This window comes from Myripristis murdjan, chromosome 7 (assembly GCF_902150065.1).
Source record: "Myripristis murdjan chromosome 7, fMyrMur1.1, whole genome shotgun sequence".
In the NCBI taxonomy this organism is placed as follows: domain Eukaryota; kingdom Metazoa; phylum Chordata; class Actinopteri; order Holocentriformes; family Holocentridae; genus Myripristis; species Myripristis murdjan.
This window is the reverse complement of record NC_043986.1, coordinates 22,908,793-22,924,934: the sequence shown is the minus strand read 5'-3', so window position 1 is coordinate 22,924,934 and position 16,142 is coordinate 22,908,793. Positions and strand designations below refer to the sequence as shown.

The window sequence follows — 16,142 nt, the reverse complement described above, 5'->3', positions numbered from 1 at the left end:
TTGGAGTAAATTCAATATTCACTGAATTTAAAATATTGAATTAATTCTAACTTCAGCATGCCAGAGGGCGAGCTTATGTGGTGTAGTTGTGAAAAATTAAAATGTGTAATTTTAATCTGTCTTTTAAAAATAAAACGTTTCACTGGTGATGTCGATATGAAATGTAATGATAACGGTGTATTATGCCACAGCGCTTACAAAAAATATAATTCATATTTACATCTCACTACTTATTTTGAAATCTGATTTATATGGGACATTAATTAATAATGACAAATTACGCAAACGCTATTTAAAAAACTATTTGGTGTCTATTTTTTTGAGCGGACGTGCTCACTGCCTTGGAACATTCGCTTCGCTGTGCGTGGATGTGTGTGTATGTGTGTGTGTGTGTATGCGTGTGAGTGAGTGTGTGTGTAAGCTGCTTCTCGTGTTGATGTCGGTTGGCTACCCGCGAGTCTGACGGTGGAAAAAAAGGCTAGACCCCCGCAGGAAAAGCAAAACACGGTGATAGTTGGCTGCGCCTCGTCCTGTGTGAGTTACAAGGTCGGTCCGGAACGATGAGCCAGCCGCGGCAGGACGAGTTCAAGCCGCCGCCGGAGTGCCCGGTCTTCGAGCCCAGCTTGGAAGAATTTGGAGATCCTTTTGCTTTTATCAATAAGATCCGTCCAATCGCCGAAAAAACTGGCATTTGCAAAGTCCGCCCGCCTCCGGTGAGTACGCAAAAAGACGCTAAAACAATTTCAGTGATGCTGAATTAGTTAACATCTAACTACAACGCCGTAGCTGAAGATGGATCAGGCACAAGCCGAGCGCTGAGGGATTTAAAGGGACTTTTCAACATGGCGGACTTGAGGCTAGGCTGATTCTTTGTGTTGCTAGCTGTCTTTCGTGCTCGTTATCTTTGCAGTTGCCGGGACATTTTTGGCGTTTAGGTCGCAGCCTGTTAGCCGCGACGTCGGGGACGGCAGTGTCTCGAAACGGGAGTGATGTTGTTGTTTGCAGTGTGTCAACAAAGCGTCGGTCAGGTCATTGAGGCTGGCCAGCTAGCTAGCAGGCTAAGGCTAGCTTGTAGCTCACCAACCTGTCATAATTCAACACACGGCATTGACACAGTTGCCTATGCGGAAGCCATCCGATTCCATAGAAAATAATAATGTAATGACGACAAGAGAAACGGTGACTGTAACACTGATGATCCACCTTGGCTTGTGGCTGATTCGCCGAAAAAACATTTTAGTTATTATGCATTATTTATTGAAGAGCATCATGATGCTGTTGAGACAGTCATCAATGCACTCCAGTGTGTGAACCATCACCTACTGGCCAGCTGGCACTGTAGTTATTAACAAATGGCTAGTGTTTGTTATCCTTATGGTGTTTTGTGTGCCAGATATTTTTCCTCATGGTTAACTGTCAAAAGAAATGGCCCCATGTTGGGACAAAAAGTCCACTGTCTAACTGCATAGGCCACTATTGTTGTTACATAACAAGTTGTGACTTTTGAAGTTGCTATCTTGTAGTAAATTGTGGTTGCCCAGTGCATTATTGTAATTTAACCCTAACTTTCTTGGAGATTACCCAGTGTTAGTCATCTTCATGTATCAGCCTGTGTGAGGGTGTTGTCCTCCATGTTGGCTTTGTGGTAAGCTGGGCTGGTGAGTGAGTCTTCCATCTGGCCATTTTGTGTGTCAGTGGGGGATGTTGGCTAGTGAGTCAAACCAAGAACTTGGATCTCTCCTTGCATAGTGAAATATTGTCACAGTAAATGCAAGGGTGTGTGGAATAATGAAACATAAATATTGATTGGTGTTGTGAATTTTAGCTTAAAAAGGATCCCTGTGTCCCTTTAATACCAATGGGCCTGATGTTTGCCCAGACTAAATTTTAACCTCAGTCTTAAAATCATATCTACAATAACGTGGTCGCACACTGCGTATTAGCCCAATTTCTTTTTTAGTTTTTCTTTGGCTCAGGCACAAAGTCTGAAGTATGGAGTTTTACTAGATGTGGGCTCATGCTTTGTGAGAAAATGTCCTAAACAAAGAGTACTGAAAGAGAAGTACAATTGATCTGACAAATATATACCAGTGCAGGAATGGAAATCATGAAAACTATTACTACAAAACTGTTAAGCCCATTATGATGACCCTCATCTGCTATCACATAGCATTAAAGTTATTTTTCCGGCTGTTTAGGGTTGGCAGCCTCCATTTGCTTGCGATGTCGACAGACTTCACTTTGTTCCTCGCATCCAGAGGCTCAATGAACTGGAGGTAAGTTTGGTTATTTAATTACACAAATGACTATTTTTGTGTTGATGTAGAAATGAACACAATGTACCATTCATGTGTGTGTCGCAGCACTGTGACATTATTCAGATTATGTCATGTTGTCACTATGTAAAGACAATTGTAATGTAGGCATTAGGCTACTGATTATTATGGTGATAGAACAATGATCAGTTTCATTATTATCTGCTAATAAGAAAATTGCCTTACACAGGACGTGGGGGTAATTTAGGAAATTACGAGGCTTCAGTTTCACAAAAGTAAAGCAAAAATAAATAAAGGCAAAGTCTATTTAAGATATTCTGCTTACCAATGAGACACAGACAAATACATATGTACAAAAGCAATACCCCATCCCACATAAAGCATAGATGCATGGGTAAAAAAAGGAATCTGTTTGGGACAGAATTACAGCAGATCATTGCTTTTGTATTTTATTTTTTGTGGATACATTTTTTTTTCACCCTTTTTCTTGAGCCTTATTTCTTCAGTGATGACTGTTGTCATTGTATATTCTCATGTGTCCCTTTTCCCAGGCACAAACCAGAGTCAAGCTTAACTTTTTGGACCAGATTGCCAAGTTTTGGGATTTGCAGGGGTGTGCCCTGAAGATTCCTCATGTGGAGAGGAAGATTTTGGATTTATACAAACTGAATAAGGTGGATGTTTGTTGAAATTCAGGACAGCATTTTATATTATTTGGCTGTTTGTGTAAAAATGTTGTTGGATTGCACACGTCATTAATGTGTAACTTGGAGGGAATTTTTTATTTCAGCTGGTAGCAGATGAGGGTGGATTTGATATCGTCTGCCGGGACAGGCGATGGACCAAGATTGCACTACAAATGGGCTTTGCCCCTGGCAAGGCTGTAGGCTCACACCTGCGAGCGCATTATGAGAAAATCCTCTATCCCTACAATCTCTTTCAGAGTGGAGCAAACCTCCTGGTGAGTTGGACACATGCACCAGTATCTCAGCATAGCTCGTGCCTGAAAAAATGCCTGAAGAGGAGCTGTGTCAGGAATGGCTGGCTCGTCTGTAGGTGTAGGCTTAACAATTCTTAGCAGTACAGTTATTTATAGCCAATGTTTTTCACGTTACAAATCCAGATCAAATTTATCCTGCAAAACATTTGTAATTAATTTTGAACGTTAGCCTTATCTGTCAAGCATTTAATTGTGGTAAACATAAGTGGAAACAGGTCATTATTAAAATAAGGAATATGCACGTTCTGTGATGAACAGGAAATTATTTATGTATAGTTAATTTACAGATGACAAATTAGGTTCCTTGATAGGCTGATTTGATTGTCTTACTTTGAAAATACTAATGTTGTTTGACTAATATAATGACTGTGAATTTATCATCTGGTGTCTAGTCAAGATGTAACAGCAGTTTGCACTTTAATATTATATCTTTTAAGAGAGCTCATTCAAAATGAGTGGATTGGTACTGTGTGACCTCTTGAAAAAGGTCATTCTAAATTGTGTAACTACCCAAGCTCTCTCTTGCCTCAGGCACCAGAGCCAGCTTCCAAACTGATGCGTTTGGAGGCTGATCCTGAACATGAAAAGGTATGTTTGTGTGATGGTCAAGAAGCCAATAGGTCTCATGATTAACAGCTTGCATGCTTATACAAGGCTGGGCAGTATATTGTCAGGTAATTGTTGTTGCAGTATTTATAGAAATTCATTGTAATCGTTACAGTGCCCATTAACCTAAGCATTCAAACCCAACACTGGCTGCATTATTGTGTACATGTGCAGTAAATGAACTGTATCAAACACTAAAGTCACTCTATGTATTAAATATGTCTCTTGGCATACATATCTCACAGAATATTTGTGTCACTAGGATGATTAGTTGGTAATTACTAGATGATTATCAATTCAAATATTGCAATACAGTTTTCTGTTGTAGATTGCCAAGCATTTCTTACAGTTTCAAGTGATATAGAGATGAATTAAACTGCAAACTCACAGGCAAACCCCTTGGTCTGGTCAGACATTTCTTTATCTGCACACTATCACCTCAGCCTGTATGCGCCTGTCCTCTGATTTGGCATGTACCCTTTCGGTTTCTGCTCTAACTTTCTCCGGTGAAACAGCTAACCAAGTCACTCCTCTGCCCCCTCTCTGTTTTTGGCTGTTTACCCAGAAGCTTCGTTAATGCCAAATATGTTATGGTGGAAACCTGTTAAAAATGACAACAGTATGTTAGTATGTCTCTCTGCCTCCTCTGCAGCTGTCTTGTTTCCTAGCAATAGTCACATATACATGTATACTTACACCCAATCAGATTCTGGTTTCAATTTATTTTTATTAGCACTGGAACTGGAGCAGTAATACTTTATATAAGTGGAGCCCCTTAAAATATAACCTATGGTATGTTCACATTTACTAGACATTGAAATCAATTCTCTGTTGGTGCCAGGGTATTTTTTTTTTTTTTTTTTAATTTTATGGTGTATTCAACATTCCACTGATATCATATCATCTGCAGACTTGCATATAAACATGTCCAGTAAGGCATGCAAACTCTTTTGTTAAGTCAGAGAGCTGTGGTTATAGCTGTCACACAACCTGTGGCTCCTATTTCCTGCAGTGCGTTCAGAAGCCGCAGCCAGGGGATGATGTGGACAGCAGGGAGTACAAACCCCACGACCTGGCTCAGAGACAGTTTGTCCTGCCGTCCGAGCTTTGTCCCAATGCCCGCAGAGCCAAGCGCATGAAGTCTGAGGTTGGTAATCTTCAACAGAGAAACCCAGCTGTACTGACTTCAGCTTAATACTTCATACTCTTAGTTCGCTTTGTCCATATGTGCTTCTGAGACTAAAATTTGTTTTTAAAAAAAAAAAGTATTATTGTGGAGCTGATGTTTTATTAATCTGCATGTTTTTCCACACCGTCTTTTCATGGTTGTTGTTTCACCTGCGCTTTCACTTTAATTTTCCTTGCAGTCTGTCTGTGTGAAGGTGGAGCCAGGTGAGCCGTGTGAGAACAGGCCTAACCTGAGGAGGCGGATGGGCTCTTTTGTTGCCAAGCCAGAGCCAGGTAAGCTCAGCATCCCAAAGCTGAAAAAAGTATTTACAAGAACAGTTTTCTTTCACATTGACTACATGCAGCATTTATTTATGTCTCTGGTAAAAACCTCTAAGTATTTGTGCTTGGAAATAATGTCTGTTTTCCTGTTGTCTCACAGAAAAAGAGATTCCCATTCCAGTGAAACACGAGCCAGTGGAGACTAAGGAACCAGTGATTGAAGTCGACAAAAGCAAGTCACGATACAAGAAAAACATCCTTCCAGTTCCCCCGAGCCCAGTAAGTAGGAGCATCTTTTATCCATTCTGTGGATGGAAGAAATATCTGCACGCAATGTCACATTTCTGCTGACCTTAGTCTCTGCAGCTCACTGTCACATGTCCTTCCAACACCAGCTCCAAGTGTCCAGGCTCAGTTTTAATCATTTTAACTATTTTTATCTGATGCTGCTAATGTTTCTTCTGTTCATGCATTTTTATTTGAACCATGAATCCACTTTCAGGAGTAATGGCTCTGAAACAGATTAATTAAAAACCAGCTCGCTCACTCTCCAGGTGGACCTGGTTGTGTGTCTGGTGTGCGGCAGCGGGGCTGACGAAGACCGTCTGTTGCTGTGTGACGGCTGTGATGACAGCTACCACACCTTCTGTCTCATCCCCCCTCTCCACGATGTCCCCAAAGGAGACTGGAGGTGCCCCAAGTGTCTGGCTCAGGTGAGAATAACAAGCAATATCCAGCTACCTTGTTGTAAATTCACATCTTATTAATGATCTGTTTTGCCTCTGGGAATGATAATGAAACCAAAATGAATAAGAGAGAGTTTACACAAAATATATAATCATGCAGAAGGGAGAGGTGAAAATACAGAGGTCTATGAAAGCTTGTCAAAGGCTACAAAGGATATTTCACATATTTGTTCAACATTTTTTTTATCTGACATGCAGGAATGCAGCAAACCTCAAGAGGCATTTGGCTTTGAGCAGGCTTACAGAGACTATTCCTTGCGTGCATTTGGGCAAATGGCTGATGCATTTAAATCTGATTACTTCAACATGCCAGTTCATGTAAGTAGAAAAAGTTTCAGAGTATTTATTTCAGTTTGATTGGTGCAAGTATTTTGAATTTGAACTTTTTTTTTTTTCACGTATTTGCTATAGATGGTACCGACAGAGTTGGTGGAGAAAGAGTTCTGGCGCTTGGTGGGAGCCATTGAGGAGGATGTTACTGTAGAGTATGGAGCGGATATTGCCTCCAAGGAGTTTGGGAGCGGATTCCCCATTCGGAACGGAAAATTTAAGGTTTCCGCTGCAGACGAGGTAAACAACTCATTATTTGTGACAATATAAGGCATCGGAAATTTCTCACCTGTCTACAGAGTCACTACTTTGTGATAATCACTGCATGTCTTCTGGCGATACCAGATGGCAGGAGTCGAATGAAAAGATGAGTGATATATTAGGTAGTAATTCCACTGTGATTGACCTGGAAAATGTCTGTCTCTCTTGTAGAAGTACCTCACATGTGGCTGGAACCTCAACAACATGGCGATGATGGACCCCTCTGTGCTGACTCACGTCACAGCTGACATCTGTGGAATGACGCTGCCGTGGCTCTACGTAGGCATGTGCTTCTCCTCCTTCTGCTGGCACATCGAGGACCACTGGAGCTACTCCATCAACTACCTGCACTGGTACTGTACAATATAGTCTAGTGTTAGTAAAGCTCAAGTATCTTTTGAGTGTTTATTGATCAGAGCAGAAAAAAATCCTGTTTGCAGTTGATGTTGGTAAACATCAGGTGTAGAGTACCTGTTTTTTTGCACGTTTGAACTGAATTCTCATTTATCTTCACTACCAGGGGGGAACCCAAAACATGGTATGGAGCTCCTGGATTTGCTGCTGAGCAGCTGGAGGAGGTGATGAAGAAACTGGCCCCAGAGCTGTTTGAGTCCCAGCCCGACCTCCTCCACCAACTTGTCACCATTATGAACCCCAACACTCTTATGGCCTATGGAGTCCCAGTATGTCTTCATTTAGCTGCTTTCACATTTAGAGATTCTTTCCAGTGATGGCTGATTGTTCCTGAATGAGGAGCTGGTCTTTCTCTAACAGGGAAATGAGCCATCTTCATTTTGTCATTCTTCCCCTTTAGATTTACAGAACAAACCAGTGTGCGGGTGAGTTCGTTGTTACATTTCCCAGAGCCTACCACAGTGGCTTCAACCAAGGCTTCAACTTTGCTGAGGCTGTCAACTTCTGCACTGTGGACTGGGTATGTTCCTCTTGATGTATCTCTCAATTTGTGGCATCACTATCAACACATCCTAGCTGTTTCAAAATCACTGTAAAGCATTGCCTCCTTTTTTGTCAATAAAATAGCAGTAATACACCATTGTATTATAAAGGACTAGCACAAATTATCAGTAATTCTTTTACTTACATTTGATAATAATTTAATAATAATTTTGCACCAAATAATCTATTTATTGAGAAAGTGTGGTTGCAAATCGACTAAATAAGTGCTGTGTTTGTTGTGGTTTTGGGTCAGTGGATCAATATTTAAATGAATTGTTCAGCGGTTGCAGAATATTTCTTACTATTATCCTCCAGTGGCTTTGAGTGTCTGTGACTCAGCCATTCAGAACCAAGGAGCAGGATAATCCATTTTATTTATTGCATGGATGAGCCACTCCTGTGAATTGTAGTCTGTGTAAATCTGTCATGAAGTGTACTGTCCTTGAAACCCAGCTTTTTTTTTTCCCCCTTCACTCTACAATACCAGATGCCTCTAGGCAGACAGTGTGTCGACCACTATCGCTTGCTGCACCGGTACAACGTCTTCTCCCATGACGAGATGGTTTGCAACATGGCCTCCAAGGCAAAAACTCTCGATGTGGTCCTTGCGTCAGCTGTGCACAAGGACATCGCCATCATGATCCGAGAAGAGCAGGAACATAGAGAGAAAGTCAAACAAATGGTACGATGGTCCCCATGTTATGTGGATGCACTATTATACTGTTATTTTGTATGTGTTGTCTGGTAAGACTGAAGTTAATTCAGTTTGTAAGAAAGCACATCGCCCTCTACTTGTGGATTTTTCTTCAAACTGTGTTGTTATTGTTTTCCTCCCTCAGGGAGTGTTGCATTACAAGGAAGCAAAATACGATCACCTCCAGGATGACGAGCGGCAGTGTGCCAAATGCAGGACCACCTGCTACCTGTCGGCTGTTACTTGTCCCTGCAGCCCTGGCATCCTGGTCTGTCTGCACCACGTCACCGACCTCTGCTCCTGCCCTGTCAGCAACTACACACTGAAGTAAGTCCCACGGGAGCTGATTTAAAGGTAGTTAATGACTTTAGACGCATAGATCAGAGTACAAGGTCTCTTTTAGATTCGAGAGTGTGCTGAATCTGTCCAAAGGGGGTGTATTTCACAGCTGAAAACTCTGTCCTCCTCAGCTAGATTTAGGTGTCCTATTACTACTGTGCTGCCTCTTGTGTCAGTGCTCCATTTCCTCATGCAGTTACAGATTTACACTGGATGCCCTCTTCCCCATGCTGGAGGCTGTGAAGCAGCGAGCTGAATTGTATGATGAATGGGCTTCCCGTGTGACAGAGACACTCGAGGCCAAACTGGAAAAGAAGAAAGGTGAGAAGCAAGAATGAATGAGAAAGCTAAGGATAGAGCAAATGTTATTTTGACGCATAACGTGAAAAACATCATAGCTGAACATTATTACATTATTTAGATATACATATATATATATATATATAAATATGCGTGTGTGTGTGTGTGTGTATGTATGTGTGTGTACCAAGCCCTTGATTATTGAGCACTCTGCCACGTTATTTAAGCTGTGAATGCTACATTTAGTGGTGAGCCAGCACTCGTAACTTGAGTCTAGACAGCCTGTGATTTCCCTGTGCGATTAACCAGGTGTTCTCTCCTCAGGCCTGGCAGTCTTCCGCTCCCTTCTTGCTGAATCAGACTCCAGGATGTTTCCTGACAACGACCTCCTGCGTCGGCTACGTTTAGTCACACAGGATGCAGAGAAGTGCTCTGCGGTGGCACAGCAGCTACTGAACGGCAAACGGCAGACCAGGTACAGTGTAAACAGTCCATTGTGCAGTCACATATGCTTGCTTTATTTATCCTTCCATGTCCCAACATTTCTCACCATGTTAACGAATAGTATTACAAAATTAAAATTACAAATTAAAATTTATGCCCTTGGTTCTTTTGGTGGTGTCCCACAGGTATCGGTGTGGTGGTGGGAAATCACAGAGCCAGCTGACTGTGGAGGAGCTCAGCTCATTTGTGAGACAGCTTTATAACCTTCCCTGCAGCCTCTCCCAAGCCCCGTTGTTGAAGGTATGCTGAGGGAGATAAACACACCCGATGATGCTATGACATTGAAATGACATTGATGGTTTTGACCAGGGGTTTTCAAACCTCTTTGTGGTTTGGACACCAAAATTTGATTTTGATTAAGCTTGACACTGTTATCTGAAGTGACTTTGACTTGTGGAAATGAAATGCTCATTTGGTTGGATTTGTAAAAATGACATACTTCAATTCTGACAAATTGACTCAAAGTAGTGAGATAAAAAAATAATGTTAAAATAATAAGCTCTCAGACATTTTTTGTTGTTGTTTTGTTTAGGCTGAACTGAATTAAATGAAAAGGAAACTAAATTATAGCTTCTTTAGCTGGGAACCACCTGCTGTGAGACATAACGGAGGTGATTCTGAATAGGATAACATTTCTTGATGTCTGTCTTTAGGAACTCTTGAATCGCATTGAAGACTTCCAGCAACACAGTCAGAAGGTCCTGGCCGATGAAGTCCCAGGTGTCGCTGAGATCCAGAGCCTGTTAGACGTCAGCTTTGACTTTGACGTGGAGTTGCCTGAGTTGCCCCGCCTGAGAGTGAGACTGGAGCAGGCACGCTGGCTGGAGGGCATGCAGCAGGCCAGCGCCCAGCCTGCCACCCTGACTCTGGAGACCATGAGGAGGCTCATCGACCAGGGAGTTGGCCTTGCCCCTCACCCATCTGTGGAGAAAGCCATGGCTCGCCTGCAGGAGCTGCTTACTGTGTCCGAGCACTGGGAGGACAAGGCGAGCAGCCTCCTCAAAGCCAGGTGAGGGTAGCATCGACACATGGGCCACAAAAACAAACAAACAACAAAACACCCACCAAGTTTAGAGAGGGAAACTCAAATGTTGCGAAGCAATGTTTTATAGTTGCCTTAAACTGAAAACTAATGCAAAACATTTTAAATTGTTGTCACTCAGTGTTTTACCGCCAAACAGGGAATGTTATTTTTTATTTTTTTTTTTACCAGAGACACCTTTAACTTTTTGTCCAAGTATTTGCACTGATTATAACTGAATAATGTGTTACATCAGTGCTCCTGATTTTGCTTCATTTTAATTACAGCTAGTGCAAAATGCTGCTGCTAGAATATTCAACAAGATCAACAAAAAGTGAGCATGCATATTTAGTTCTGCCCTCATTCCACTGGCACTTAGTGCTGTTCAGTATTAACTGTCACAAGTGCTTTCTAAAGGCTTTTAATGGCATGGCTACCAGGAACATGCGTCTGTTTTCTCATATCAGATTAACTAACTCTGGGACAGGCCTTTATTTTCTGCATCTTCCAAAATATAAAGACATCGTTATTCCTCAACCATGCTTGGTTTACAGCAGCTTAGAATTTTGAGATTCATGGCTTATTTGAGATATCATGTAGTCGTGTTTTCCTCGCGGTGTTTGATGCTTCTTATGATTTGGAACTATTATTTTACATCACAGTTATGGCTCTGCAGAATATTGTGGCTGTAAAGACTGACCAAGGTTCTTGGTTTTCAAAATTATTGTGGCACATAATACAGTCAGAACTGTACTAACAAACTTTTATATAAAAGTGAAGACAGTCTCTGCATAGCACTGGATATTTTAATTTGAAAATGTTGCATGATGGCAAAAGAAATATTTAAAAAGATTCTTATTTGTGGACAGAACATAATAACACTTCTTTCATAGATAGTTATTAACTTGAAGCTGTTGCAGGGGGCCAGGCATATTAGTTAAATCGATTATATTTTACTCTCCACTAGACCACCGCACTCCATAGAGACTCTGAGTGCTGCTGCTGAGAAGGTGTCCGGCATCCCTGCTTATCTCCCCAACTGTCTGCTCCTGAAGGACACCATCAGAAAGGCCAGAGAATGGCTTCAGGAAGCCGAGGACCTTCAGGTTTGGACACTCTTACTTTTGGATATAGTGTTCTATATTCTTGCTTTTTCAAAATTAGGTGATGTTTGATTTAGATCGGATGGGTTTGCATTGCTAAAATAACCTGTTGTGTTTCAGGCTGGTGGTCACACACCTGTGGTGGACAACCTGTCTGACATGGTGCTACGGGGACAAGCCATTCAAGTATATTTGGAGCCTTTAGAGAGGCTTGAGTCATTGGTAGGAGAAGTGCAGGAGTGGAAAGAATCTGCAGCTACTACTTTCCTGCTGAAAAACTCTCCCTTTACTTTACTTGAGGTAAATCCCCACCAATGTATAATAAATCAAAAGCCACTGACATCCTCAGGGTGCCACTTTCTTCATCTTCTAAGCCCATAAGTGGCAGTGACTGACAATCATGTATTATTTATTATTTGTTTTTTTCTTGATCAAAAGGTTCTGTGTCCAAGATGTGAGGTTGGAAATTTGGGATCTCCAAAGAGGAAGCCCAAGAAAGTGAAAGAATCCCCTCAGAGTAACAAAAAGAAAATAGCAAGGCTAAACACACTCACTGATGTGGAGAAGGCACTCTCAGAGACCAAGGATTCTACCTCGGCTGTAAGTGCCGTCATTTTGCCTGTAATTAACGTCTAAGAGGCAAGGCGTCATGTCAAAGACGCAGACATGATCACTAAACTTTCTAATGTTTCCTATCAAGAAATCCCTTGAATAATTGTCTGTTTTCATCACCAGATGGCAACTCTGGAGGAGCTGCGGGTGAGGGAGATGGAGGCTCTCTCCATTCTCAGGGCAGCTAATGAGTCCAAGCTCCTTCCTACAGCAGACTGCATGGACCTGAAAGTGTGCATCTGCCAGAAGGCTCCCATGGGAGCGATGCTGCAGTGTGAGCTCTGCAGGGATGCGTTCCACAGTGTGTGTGTCAGGGACCCGACGGACACCTGCGCATCCCAGCCATGGCTGTGTCCGCAGTGCCGGCGATCCGAAAAGCCTCCGCTGAACAAGGCCCGCTCCCTGCTGGCATCACTACAGCGCATACGGGTGCGGCTGCCGGAGGGCGACGCGCTGCAGTACATGGTGGAGAGGACAGTCAACTGGCAGCACCGGGCACAGCAGATTTCACACACCTTTAACCTACCAGAGCTGGAAGAGAGGCCTGGAACTCCACCCACTCTCACCCGCTGGGCATCAGGCAGCCACAATACTGACAGCAATGCACAGGTCACTCTTCAGTTCATTTGCATTGTGCCAGTGTTTGTAGCAGCTCATTTGGAAAATGCAGGCTCAATACAAATATAAAAGTTGAGATTTTGAATAACCAAACTTATGCTTTTGGTGCAGGCTCCTTATTTGACTCCAGAGTGGAACAGGACAAGCCATGCTCAGACTGTCTTTTACACTGAGCAGAGATGCATACCCCTACAGGGTGAGTGTCATCTTACCCAGAACTACAGTTGTAACTAAATAGGGAATCGTGCTTCTGTGCACATCTTTAATGGTCAGAGTTGAAAACAAGATTTTTTTGTATGTATGTTTATATTATCTGTATTTTTTTGTCAGGTTTGAGCAGGGAGTTGGAGGAGCTGATGGTGGAAGGGCTCCTGCTGCAGGTGTCCCTGCCGGAGACCCAGAGCCTGTACCATGCTTTGCTGAACAGGGTCACCACCCACCACACAAACGGATGCATGTCACCATCACAAGACAACTCCACAGACTGTGACAAATACATGCAGTACAACTCTCAGGGAAAAAGTCTGCCACCGAAAGAGGTCAATAAATCTGCCTCTCAGTGCATGAGAATAAGATGCGTTTCAAAACTGCCTCAAGGTTAAACTTGAATTGTTTTCATTTTCAGGATGGGGTCAGTGGCATGAAGGAAGTTATGAACGGCTCAGAAAAGAAAGCTAAGCGGCATTTGGAGAGAGAGGGTCTAGCAGCAGAGCACAGGGGAAAGGACAAAAAACACTATCACAAGAGGCAGAAGATGAATAAAGAGAAGAACTTGGACCGCAGGTCAGCCTCGACATCCTCTTCCCCACGCTCAGATTTCTCCCAGTCAGACGACTCTGATGAGGAAATGGCTGTGTGTCCAGCAGAGAGGTGTCAGCTGCCTGAAGGAGACGAGGTGAGGAAAAACGGGTAAAACTACCTAAATACAGTTAACACGCATTTTTTTCCCCCACAGAATATAGTTGACCTTTTTTTTCTCATCACTGAATTAGACATCATAGTAAGCTGCATTAAACATACTCCATGTAAAGGTATATAAGTGTAGGGTTTTTAAAAGCCATGGGGACCTCATTTTCCCCCTCAAAACAGTTATTTAATATTGTGTTTTTGTTTTTCTCTTGATGCTCAAGGACTAGACATAGAGGTGATAGTTTTCATGTTTCATATAATCTGCCCTACTTTACCTGGATGTTGCATCTGTTGAAACGTGAGCACCTTTGAGATAAAGGTCATCGGGTAACTTTATCAAGATAAAGGAAGTGCTTGGGTGCACGGATCATATTATTTTACATCGGATCATATTCTTAAGTCCCCATGAAATGAAGTCACATGGCTTCTACTTCATGGAACACAGAATATCTTTGATGGTGACCTCATGCTGCACTAGTGGGTCTAATTTAAAAATTTCAGCCAATGAAACCTTGACAATTCTCCTCCACCTATAATAAAATAAATTCAAATAGAAGTGTTTTTTTCTCCCTAATTGATAAACTATTAGTGCACAAATGTGAATGATTCCTCGCTGTATTGTGTCCCACCATACATCCTGTTTCAACAGGAAATGCATCAAATCAAGGATGTGAGTGCCCTTTCATGGGGTGCGTAAGGTGCTGATGACCCGTTTTTCTCCCTCAGGTGGACTGGGTGCAGTGCGACGGCAGCTGTAACCAGTGGTTCCACCAAGTCTGTGTTGGCGTCACAGCTGAGTTGGCAGAGAAGGAGGACTACATTTGTGTCAGCTGTACAATAAATGATGGACACATGAGAAAGTGAAGAGAAAGTGAAGAGATTTTTGAAGAACGGCTGGAGAGCTCTACCCATCAACCCGTTATAGCAAGCCACCAGTCTGGATGTGTCACTGATCCTTTATCCCCCTCACCCCCGTGTCCTGTCTGTCCGACCCTTTTGTAACATCGGTGCTATCTCCTCTTTATTGACTTGTTGTCCAGAACTATACTGTTTAGTTATTTTTTTGTATTTTTACATATATATATATTATATTATATTATATATATTTCTTTCTTCCTATGAATTGTTTGTGGTTGTCTAAATGGAAAAAAATACAGGATGTGGAGTGTGCTGCATGGGATTCCATTACATTGGTGCAAGGGAGTCTTAACAAACATGATGCACCCTGTAAAGATCAAGGGTTAATATTTTCTTCTTTGGAACCTCCTTGCATGCAAAACAAGAGATAAGGGGAGAGAAGTACAGGTTTTCATCCCCTTTCCCCCTCCCCCTAAAAAATCGCTATTACATTTTTTTTTTCTTTGAAACCCAGTGTTTAGTACATGCATCTTAATATAATTATTCCCAATTTTTGTAGAATAGGTTTATTTATCTGAGCAATAATTTTTTGTCTGAATTGACTTTAATGGCTTGATCTCCGCTGAACTGTGTTGGTGCTTTAGCAATGGTGTGATGTACAGAAAGCTAAATAGATGGATGGCTTACAGCTGTGGGGTAACACTGTAGCAGAATGAAGGAAAGATACTGCTTACATTTACTGCCACAACATGTGATTTGGCTTAGGATACTTTGGGACGTTGGGGTAGTTAAAAGACGTTGCAAGTTTATATTGTGGAATAAAACCCTTTTGTTCTATGAAGAAGTCTCATCCTGTTTATCGTGGTCAAAACAAACCACTAGATGTCCTCATGACTTGTCTTGTCCTTAAGGACTCACATCCAGTTATGGCCTTACAGCCCATTTCTTATATACATGATGTGTACATTTTTTAAATACATATTGCAATTACCCAAATCATTTTTCAATGCATGCAATACTTAATATTTTTCACATTCACTCTCTTTTCAATGTTTTCTTTTAATCAAATTAAAAAGGCTTAAATCGTATAAAATAAAAGCTGTCGGGGTCAACAAACACGTCCTCAAAAAGAGGACATGGCCTGTGATAATAAAAGCGTCGTGTTTTAGGGGATTATTTTCTGGCGGAGACCTCCAGTTTCTTCAAGTGGTGGTCAGGTGTCAAACAGCCTGAGGGCATAACGCGATTCGCGCAGTGATACGAAAACACTGCCGCACTACGAATTAACCGTAACGGAAAACATTATAAATGTTTTATCAGTATTCTGGCACAGGTAGTTTAAAGTATATGAAAGCTGTTTTTCAAACTGTACAAACCTGAATGGGAGCCACTGACGTTTAAAGGTAGGAAAATAAACCTTAACATCACAAACTTAACAGTGGAGTAGGGAGAGTCAACTATAGTCACGTAAGTAACGTTTCCAAAAACTAAATAACAAAAGCTTTTGTTTAACCGCTGCTCTCTACAATATCACTAACAATTCATCATAGTTTCTATAA

General features: G+C 41.9%; 1 protein-coding gene across 4 annotated transcripts; it reads left to right on the top strand.

The window, feature by feature from the left end:
• The first annotated feature begins 359 nt into the window (after positions 1-359).
• Positions 360-15,424, top strand: kdm5bb (lysine demethylase 5Bb). 4 transcript variants are annotated; one of them, XM_030054848.1, is made up of 28 exons: positions 360-713; positions 2,199-2,276; positions 2,828-2,950; positions 3,067-3,237; positions 3,808-3,864; positions 4,895-5,029; positions 5,250-5,343; positions 5,489-5,610; positions 5,886-6,044; positions 6,276-6,395; positions 6,489-6,647; positions 6,840-7,021; positions 7,189-7,351; positions 7,483-7,602; positions 8,113-8,307; positions 8,465-8,646; positions 8,855-8,979; positions 9,283-9,433; positions 9,588-9,702; positions 10,116-10,471; positions 11,451-11,589; positions 11,707-11,886; positions 12,025-12,186; positions 12,322-12,807; positions 12,928-13,012; positions 13,147-13,355; positions 13,442-13,711; positions 14,452-15,424. In XM_030054848.1, the coding sequence occupies exons 1-28, from the start codon at positions 561-563 to the stop codon at positions 14,587-14,589; spliced, it is 4,629 nt and encodes a 1,542-aa protein (XP_029910708.1). In that variant the 5' UTR covers positions 360-560; the 3' UTR covers positions 14,590-15,424. The 4 variants fall into 4 exon arrangements, with proteins under 4 accessions (XP_029910708.1, XP_029910711.1, XP_029910710.1 ...); XM_030054849.1 differs by having other exon boundaries at positions 561-713; positions 5,492-5,610; positions 14,452-14,589; XM_030054851.1 differs by lacking the exon at positions 3,808-3,864 and having other exon boundaries at positions 5,492-5,610.
• The last annotated feature ends 718 nt before the right edge of the window (positions 15,425-16,142 follow it).